This window comes from Perissodus microlepis, chromosome 18 (genome assembly GCF_051167445.1).
Source record: "Perissodus microlepis isolate ML-2025 ecotype Zambia chromosome 18, ASM5116744v1, whole genome shotgun sequence".
Classification (NCBI taxonomy): Eukaryota; Metazoa; Chordata; class Actinopteri; order Cichliformes; family Cichlidae; genus Perissodus; species Perissodus microlepis.
In genome coordinates, this window is record NC_140478.1 from 36,429,709 (window position 1) to 36,439,471 (window position 9,763).

The 9,763-nt window shown below is 41.7% G+C and overlaps 1 protein-coding gene across 1 annotated transcript; it reads right to left on the reverse strand.

The window, feature by feature from the left end:
* Nucleotides 1-774: 774 nt before the first annotated feature.
* On the reverse strand, nt 775-3,057 carry LOC146368890 (tripartite motif-containing protein 16-like). The gene has a single exon (XM_084911340.1). It carries the CDS (start codon nt 2,915-2,917, stop codon nt 1,244-1,246), a length of 1,674 nt encoding a protein of 557 aa, XP_084767466.1. The 5' UTR covers nt 2,918-3,057; the 3' UTR covers nt 775-1,243.
* Between the last annotated feature and the right edge of the window lie 6,706 nt (nt 3,058-9,763).

Below are 9,763 nucleotides of genomic sequence, written 5' to 3' on the forward strand. Positions count from 1 at the left end.
GGCAACATCCAAGACTCACAATCTGGAAGCAGCTTTAAAGTTTCAAGTTCCACCAAGCAAAGAAAAAAGGGAAGTAGTTTTGCCACTAATGTCAGTACGGTTCCAGGAGTCAAAACTCAATCAACTGGAAGCAGAACAAATTCCATTGTTCTGCATAGTTGTTTGTTTTGTTCACACAGCAGTCATTTACTAGAGAATTGTAAGCAGTTTAAAGCTAAAATGCATCGAGATAAGCTGACTTTTATCAAGGAAAGGGGAATTTGTTTTGGTTGTTTAAAAGTTGGTCACATAAGCAAAGACTGTAGGAGTCGTTTGAGACACAGCAGCTGAGCAAATGATCATTTCATGCTGAAGACATCCTCAGACAGAATTAAATACATACATAAACACAGCCTGGTGCCAATAACACAGCTAATGACACTGCTGTATCACTGGCTTTACTGATTAAAGACCATATCTGAAGGAAATCTTTGAACACAACAGAAAGTGACCTTTTAAACCTGCGACACTGATGCTGCATTCAAGGACCATTAAAAACATCTGAAAGGACTTAAGAACATCAAGAAAATGTGACTTGTTTCTCTGTAATGAAGCTGTTTTAGTGAAGAAAGTTGAAAGGTCACAGAGCGACTGCTGAATCTTCTGCTCTAAACATGAACTCTGAACTTTGTGATGCTTCAGGAGGAAAACTGCTTCAGTTATTCTCTCAGATTAGTTTCATATTTTCTGCATCAGATTTGAGTGAGATCCTGGAATGAAGACAGAAGAAAAGACTTTGTTCAAAGTTTGATTTATAGTCAAACCTTCCAGTTTATTCACACAATAAAACATCAACACAATATATGAATTCATTCATTAAAATCACAGTTTTTCCTCATTTGTTTGATGATTTTGACAAAAACAAACACAAACACACACACATGGTCTGCCATACTCATAAAGAGAAATGTCGACATTTTTCTATACAAATATTCCAGAAACATTTAGAGGATAGAGAAGTTTACATTTTCATGTGGAGAAATATTTTAGTAAATCAAAATGATGATGAGCAGTGATAGCCTCCATAAACAGTCACAGGAAAGATCTCCTTTAAAAACTCAGAAACATCAAGAGAACAACTAGAAGATGTGGAGGTACCACCCATAATGTTTGACTGACAGCTGATCTCTGTGCAGAAATGATGGAGAGAAAATAAAATGAAACTAAAATACAGATTTAAACCCACAATATGAAAGACTTCAGTCTATTTCACTTTAACAAACTCAGCAGTATCTTCAAGTCCACTATAGTAAATCAACAGTCCAGCATAGAGCGGCTGAGTGAATGTGGTCTGGACTCTGTGGAGGAGAGTCATGGTTTCAGAGACGCTGTAGAAGGACAAAATACCTGCTCTGTGATCCAGGTACACTCCTACTCTGGAGGAACGAGGACCTGAGACAGGAGTTTGGATGTTGCTGTACAAAAATGTATAACTGTTGTTGTTACAATTTAATGCCCAAGATTGGTCATTACATCCAAATCGACATTCATTACCCAATCCTTTTCTGCTGATATTCTTGTATGTGACTGCCACACGAACTCCTCTCCCTCTCCACTCCACCTCCCAGTAACAACGTCCAGTCAGACTCTCTCTACTCAGGACCGACCACGATCCAGTGAATCTGTCTGAATGATCAGAATAATATTGTCGTTCCATTAATGTTACTTTTCTGTTCCCCTCTGATAATAACAGCTGTTTGTTTGCTGTGTTTGGATCCAGTGTGATTTCACATGAATATTTTAAGAATCCAGCTCTGGTCTTTGGCTCTGCTGGTGGATCTGTCAGTAAAACATCCACTTCAGTGACTGTCAGTGAGATGTTTGTCCATTCCTCTCTCAGAATGTCCTGTAGTTTATCTCTGACCTCTGACACAGCTGCTGTCACATCCTCAAAGTAGCTCAGAGGACGGATATTGATGCTGGATGAGTCTGTAGACTCACTGAGTGCTGACAGTGAGGGGTAGTTGTGTAGAAACTGGATGTGATCCTCTGTGTGTGAGAGCTGCTTCAGCTCAGCATCTTTCCTCTTCAGCTCAGTGATCTCCTGCTCCAGCTTCTCCTGAAGCTCTTTGACTCGACTCACTTCAGTTTCCTGCTGGGATCTGATCTGCTGCTTCACATCAGAGCTTCTTTTCTGGATGAGATGGATCAGCTCAGTGAAGATTTTCTCACTGTGCTCCACTGTTTGATCAGCAGACTGATTGATGGCCTCCACCTCCTGTTGAAGCAGCTTCACATCTTTCTCTCTGTCCTGGATTCTCTGCTGGATGTTTTGTCGACTCACCCCCAGCTCTCTCTGCCTCTCAGTCCTTTCTGCTGCAGCTGAGACTGTGTCGTGGCCTTTATGTTCATCCACAGAGCAGAGATAACAGATACTCTGCTGATCAGTACGGCAGAACATCTTCATCACCTCATCATGACGAGAGCAGATGTTCTCCTGGAGCTTCTTGGAGGGCTCCACCAGCTTGTGTTTCTTGAATGAAGCTGCAACAATATTATGAGTCTGAAGGTGTTTCTCACAATAAGATGCCAGACAGACTAAACAGGACTTGAAGGCTTTCATTTTTCTTCCAGTGCAGACATCACAGGCCACATCTTCAGGTCCAGCATAGCAGTGATCAGCAGGAGCAGCTTGGAGTCCAGTCTTCTTCAGCTCCTCCACTAAATCTGCTAACATGGTGATTTTCACCAGGACAGGCCTCGCTGTGAAAGTCTGTCTGCACTGAGGGCAGCTGTAGATTTTCTTCTTTTCCTCTTCATCCCAGAAGCTTTTAATACAGTTCATGCAGTAGCTGTGTCCACAGGGAATAGTCACCGGATCCTTCAGTAGATCCAAACAGACTGAACAGCAGAATTTTGTTTGATCCATTTGATTCATGTGCTGTGCCGTTTCACCGTCTCTCAGTGACTGTCAGACAGTTTCACTTCCTCTGAACAGAAACAACCTCTGTGCTCTGAAGGGAAACAGATCTCTGCTCTTGTTCACCTCCTACAGGAAATGAGGCTCACCAGCAACTGCATTTACACCATGTTGTTTAGACCCATCCTGATACAGACACATCTGTGAAGGGAGGCACTAAAAATATCCTGGCAGTGACAAGAGCCACGGTGTGGTTTGTTTATTACAAAGTATTAGAGCCTCCTTAAGATAAAACTACTTGTTTTGAGGTTAAAGTTCACATTTCTTTTCCAGGAAATAGTTGAAATATATGGAGATTACTCTTGTTGTTTCAAGATAAACTACCACGGCTTCTGTACCCTCAACAAAATACTTTATATAGATTAGTTAATGAAAGCGTACTTCTCGATCTATTTTAGTTATAAGAAAATCATTTTTCTTTCACCAGATGAACATGTAAAGAGTTTAAAATAGCTTCTTTCAAAATACAATATTGAATATAATCAGAGAAAAACTGTCACCTTCAAGAAATTTTTCATTATGTTTGTATTTGTTAACCTGTCTGTAGGAGCCATATGAGTTGTTCCTTCTGACTAAGTGGGTTGGTTTAAATGGACTCACTGTATTTGTGCACGGCTGTGGGGCGTGTCTCATGGGTGTGGTAGATGATAAATGTGGTTGCACTCACCTGTTCACAGCACCTGATGTTGATGAGCAGAAAGGTAGGGTGAGCATGAGGCAAAACTTTCTGTTGACCGCAGCTTGAATTATTTTGATGTATTTTAACTGTAACTTGGTGGTTTTTGTATATTTGTGCACTAATTGATGCCATAGGCCAAGTTGTAATTTGGCATAGTAGTTAGTGCAGTTATTGGAGAGTTGCAGTTATTTGTTTGTGCAGTCTGTGCATTTGTTTAATAGTTAATCCCATGTGCCGATTTGTATATTGAACAGTTGCATGTGGAATAAAAGGAGCAAATGGTACAGAAGTGTATTTTGTGTTTGTTGTTGCGCGTCATCTGTGTCCTCATGTTTAGCCTGCCGCGGCCATTGGTTGGTTGAGCCGCAACAAATTGTCAACAGAAAGCTTGTAGGTTTTATTGGATTATTTATAAATAGATGACTTTTATTGGTGAGAGTTTTATAGTTTGCTGTTGCCTTTGTCCACGCAGCTTTTAGATTAAGCCTTTGGCTACACAAAACAGATTTCTTTCAGGAGTCATATTCCCCTGTTAAGTTTTAGCAGTACAGCTGCACAAGGCGTTGTACTGATTTGCTTTCTAGTTATTGTGCATCAGGCAGCTGAAGCCATTGGCTTGGGAGTACCGCCGCAGTTTGTGTTTAAGACAGTTTGTCTTTCTCACAGCTGACGGTATGGAGGTACATAAATACCCACCGCTAGTATGTACGGAAGACTAGGTTGAGTGAGTTAGGTTTAATAGGCAGTTAGTGGGGGATATTGCTCCTGTTAATTGTGTGTCCAAGGTTTTATGAGGGGAATGTCATCAAGTTGATCTGTTGGAATGAGGCTGTGTGGCATAGGTGCAGTTCAGCATTTGGATTTTGTAATGTTTTGAAGAAAAATGGAGACACACCAATTAATACAATGTGGTGATGTGGATGGAAAGAAAAGACAGCCGAAACAGACTACTAAGGCTTTGGAGAATCAGATTGAAAGGCTTCAAACAGAACGTCACACTAAGATTAATAAAATTAAAAAGGTCATAAAGGTTATTAAAGAATTAAAGCAATCTGAAGATAATGTTTCCACTGTTCAGGCTCAGTTACAGAATTTGTCTGTGTTGCTTAATGAGGCAACTCATCTGCATGAAACCTTGCTTCCTTTGCTTCCTCAAGAAGAGCAAGAAAAACAAACTGCTTGGTTTATAAGTGTGCGGGCACATAATACTGAGTTTATGGAAGAGATAAAGAAATGGCTTCATGATGCAAAGGGAAACCCTCAGAGCAGAAATCAGGTGTCTGAGCTTGATTTGCCACATTTAAATCCACCTGGTGTTGATTCCTCTGATGTATTACCTGCTGGAAATGGTTCTGGTGCTTCTAGGCACACCGGGAATGTTGGTAAAGGTGCTGCGATAGATGATGTTAATCCAAGTGATAGCATCTCTAATGCTGGAAACAAAAGTTGTAGGAAAAGTAAATCATCACTCAGTGGCTCAATGGTTTCATCTGCCTTGTCAGCACGCATAATGGCAGAGGCTGACATGGCTGCCCTTCTTGTTCGACAGAGGTTGTTGAAAGAAAGGCATGCTTTGGAAGAACGAGAAATACAGCTTAAGAAAAGAAAGGAGCTGCTTGACTTAGAAACTGAAATAGCAGCTTCAGCAGCAAAGGTGAATGTTTTAAAAGCTTCTGAAATGTCCCGAGTCTCAAGTGCTGTTAATGGTAAATCTGATGGAATGAATTCGTATTTAGAACGAGAGCAGGGGGGTTTAGGCGTTTTAAATCCTAATGCTCCGACGTTCAAACCTGTGTTACCAGAGCAACCATATCAGGGTTTTGATGCAAGTGATCATCAAGCGCATGTATTGGATGTAAGGCCCAAGGTTAAAAATATTCCTCAGCCTAAGGTCGTTTCATTGGAACAGTCAGAGACGAAGTTATATCAAGTATTTCCAGGTGCAGTTTCGACTACTCGGATGATGTCGCAGTCTCACGCACAATCAAAACCTCTTACACATACAGTGCAAGGTGGTGAGGGTCATGATCATCTAGTCACAGTTTTGAAGAAACAAAATGAAATTACAACTTTATTGGCTGAGCAGCAGTCTCTCTTTTTGCTACCAAGACGTGACATTCAGTTATTTGATGGTGATCCTTTGCAATATCAAACATTTATGAGAGCTTTTGAGCACATGGTGGAGAGTCAAGCTCACAGTGCTAAGGATTGTTTATATTTTCTCGAGCAATATACTAGAGGCCATCCAAGAGAAATGGTCAGAAGCTGTCAGTATATGCCTGTTGAGTATGGCTATGCTAAAGCTAAATCTTTGCTCCAAGAGAACTTTGGCAATTCGCTGAAAATTGCTGCTGCCTACGTTGAAAAGGTCAGTAAATGGCCACCTATAAAATCTGATGATGTGAAGGCTTTGCAGGAATATGGGTTTTTATTAAGGCAATGTTGCAATGCAATGGGAGACATTGAGTCCTTGCATGAGTTGGATGTCTCTGCTAATATGCAAGCAGTTATAAAAAAAGTTACCTTATAAGCTCAGGGATAAGTGGAGGAATGTTGTATGCGATCTGCAGGAGAGGTTTCAACGTAAAGTGGTTTTTAGCGATGTTGTTGAGTTTGTCGAAAGGCAAGTTAAGATCGCAAGTGACCCATTGTTTGGAGATATACAGGATCCTCCGACAGCCATCAGAAAAGAGGCGAGGAATGGTAAGTCTCAGTTTTACCCTAAGGCTAAGCGGAGTAGTTTTGCTACTACAGTGGCCAAGGTGGAAGGGAAGATTGAGCCAGTGTTGAGGCAAGAGAGTGGTTCAGTTGTGACCAAGGTTTGCTTGTTTTGTGGAGCGGGGCATATGTTGGATTTGTGTCCTTCAGTTGAAAGAAAGTTGCACTGTGAAAGATTATCTTTTTTGAAAGAGAATGGTGTGTGTTTTGGTTGTCTGCGCATTGGGCACAGAAGCAAGGACTGTAGGAAACGTCTCTTGTGTAAAGTCTGTAAACAGAAACACCCCATTTTATGTGTTTATTGTTGCGCGTCATCTGTGTCCTCATGTTTAGCCTGCCGCGGCCATTGGTTGGTTGAGCCGCAACACTGTCATTTAAACATTCTTGTTGAATTATGGCAGTTTGAGGTAATGCTATTACACATGCGAACACTAGAGGGCGTACAGGGCACTGGTGGTATCGCACAATGTTTTGGGGCACAGAGGAAGAATAAACCTTCCTTTTGTGAAGCTAACTCTAGTTTAACGTTCATGTCTTTTCTATTCTTTACCACAGGTTAGTAAATATATATTAAAATAAATGTTTACTGCACCCCTTATAAATAGAAAAATGTTGTTTATTTGGAAAATTGTGAGTTAAAGCTGCAGGTGATGCTAATGCTAGCTTAGTGGCTAATGTGGAATAGGGTGTGTGTGTGTGGCAGTTAACCTAAACCACATGAGAGACTGTTTGTTTTATACCAAAACCATTGTTTTTGTAAGAAGTGAAACCATTAAAAAAGACGTTACATTGTCAGTACATTTCGTCACATAAATAATTTAGTGCTGTAACAAGTATTAAAATGATTAAAAACAGATTCATTTAATATGCTTTATAAATGTATTTAAAAAGGAAGTACAGGGAGCACAAGTGTGTTTTGTGTCTGTCTTTATAAAGAATGCTATATTTTTATATATGATAAAGTTTCATGTTCGATATTGTAGTTGTAATATTTTGAATGGACTCAAGCAGCATGTTTTGTCAGAGTTGTGCTGAGAGATTTATATAGACTCTAGCAAAGGAAACTGTGGCCATGTATTGTAAATGGGACTGAAGCAGAAGGTCTTTCCTTTGCATTGAATGTAATGATTCCTGAAGCTGTTCAAAGACACTATTGTGAAGAACAAACCTTCCTGTGAAGATAACAGCAGCTCAATCTGTGTGCCTTCTCTATTCTTTACCACAGCACCACACGTTGTTGGCACAGGAAACCAGTTGCATCTGGTCAAAAGGAAAAAAAAAACCAAACAATCTTGGCTGACAATGCACAGATTCAAGGATAACAATGGTTACACCCTTGTAGATTACAGAGGATGTATTTTGTATCACAACACAGGATAAGACGGCTGATCAGTTTGTTTCACTAACTTATCTAAACATGGCATTTTGTAGAGGGTCACAGTGTCACAGTGCCTTCGCCCTGCAACTCCCTCGTTCCCCAAGTCGGTCTGTGGCAAACAGGTAATCAACAATGAGACAAAGTATTTCCTGTTTGCAAATAAAGTTTGTGAAATTCAAGAGAGTGCTTCACATTGTGTCTGCATCTGGGTTCACGTTCACGCAAAATGATCAATACTTTTTTTTGTCCTGTCTGGCACTGTAGCAATCAAAATTATTGTCTGAAGGCCAAGAAAAATGCCCAACAGATTTACTTTCCCAAGTGGGCCATTTGCTATACTGGTCCACTTGATTGTCATAGTTTGTTTGATCTTTATTAGTTATTTTTATTCTAAATTATTGTAATCAGGCCAGACTGGACTTGGGGACGGGAAAGAAAAACAAAAACAAACAAAAAGAAAACAACAAAGTAGCAAAATTAGAGCAACACCCAACACATGCATAGGTAACAATAAATAATAAATGCTGAATCTTTTTAAGCAGTACACAAAATCGATAATGCTTGATATGTTGAGGCAGCAGCCACCCAAGATAGTGTGAGTCTGTAAGTACCTGCGTGCACACGTGAGTGTGTGAGCGCTGGTATTCATAAGGTTTCTCCATGCAAGTGTCTGATAGTACGTATTCTGTCTCACGGGTATTTCTGAGGCATGTTTTTTTAGAAGTTTGTTATATCACAGGTCAGAGTCATTTGTTCTGTAAGTAATGGGATCAACGTTTCAATGAATGGGTCTATTCCTGATCTTCTAATGGCAAACCTGCCATCTAGTGGGTTAACGGGGAAGCGCCAAGTGAGGGGATGAGCATGAGTTTTTCTCCCAGCGCTCGACAGGGAAGGTCCATTTCTGTGTCTCTGAGAGTTCCTGCATCTGTTGCTCTTGAAAAGCCATCATCTGTAAGCGCCATCATCTGTAAGCGCCATGGGCCTGGCTCTGCCACCCAGGGATGATGTGTTATTTTTGGGTTTGATGAATATTTATTAGTTTCATTTGTCTTCTGGAATGCTTTTGGTTGTTGGTTGGTGTGATCTGCTCCCTGTCCCTCGTTTCCCTGTGTACGAGTTGGAGTGAGTGTGTGTTTGTGGGTGTGCTGTGGTATGTTGGTTTTGCTGCCACACCAGGCCTGGAGAGTCTCCCGTCTTTGAGCCAGCCACACCTGGGATTAATCACTCACCTGATGCCGATGTGCCTAATCAAGGAGCCCTACTTAAGAGGGCAGTGGAGCAGCAGTCGGTATGGGATTGTTACACTACGAACACAGTTAGTTCTTCTGCTCTACGGTCGTGGTTTCTGTTATCTCCTGTGGAATGGTTTAAGTTTTTGTTGGACGGTGGATAGGACTGTATTAAATGTGGCGTCTCTCGTTCCTAGGTCAAATGCAGAAACATGTGGAGGGAGCAGCACACTGTGTACATAGGCACCAAGGAGGACAAAACTTCACCACATATCAAGGAGAGGAATCACGGCCTGGGAATTGGGAACACTGTGGATTGTTGGCACTGTTTCATAGCTTCTTGTAAATAAACACACTTTTTCCATTCAGAACGTTTCGCATTTGGGTCCTCCTTCAACCAACCCTGACAGGAAGTGTGGCGAAATGATTGATCTGACGTGGTTTGACGTGGGGTCACCCAGCAGCCATGGTGCAGAAGCCTGAAAGCCCTGCCCTCAGCCAGCCGCGCCAGAGCGAACCGGGCCCAGAGGCACGAGTTCCGAGGGCACACCACCCCCTGGAAGGGGCATGACCGGGCCACGGGCGCCAGGCCCCGTCAAGCAGCTGTGAGGATCAAGACGGGTACATGTCTGAGCACCCAACAAGCAGACTGCCTGCGGCCCTACAGCCACAGGGAGGCCCAGCGTCCCAGACCCTGAGCAGACAGCCAATTCCTCCTCCCAGCCCTCTGTCCCTGATAAATGATCAATACTTTTGGTGTCTTAATGTGGCTCTAATGCTCATTTGCATTTTTATGC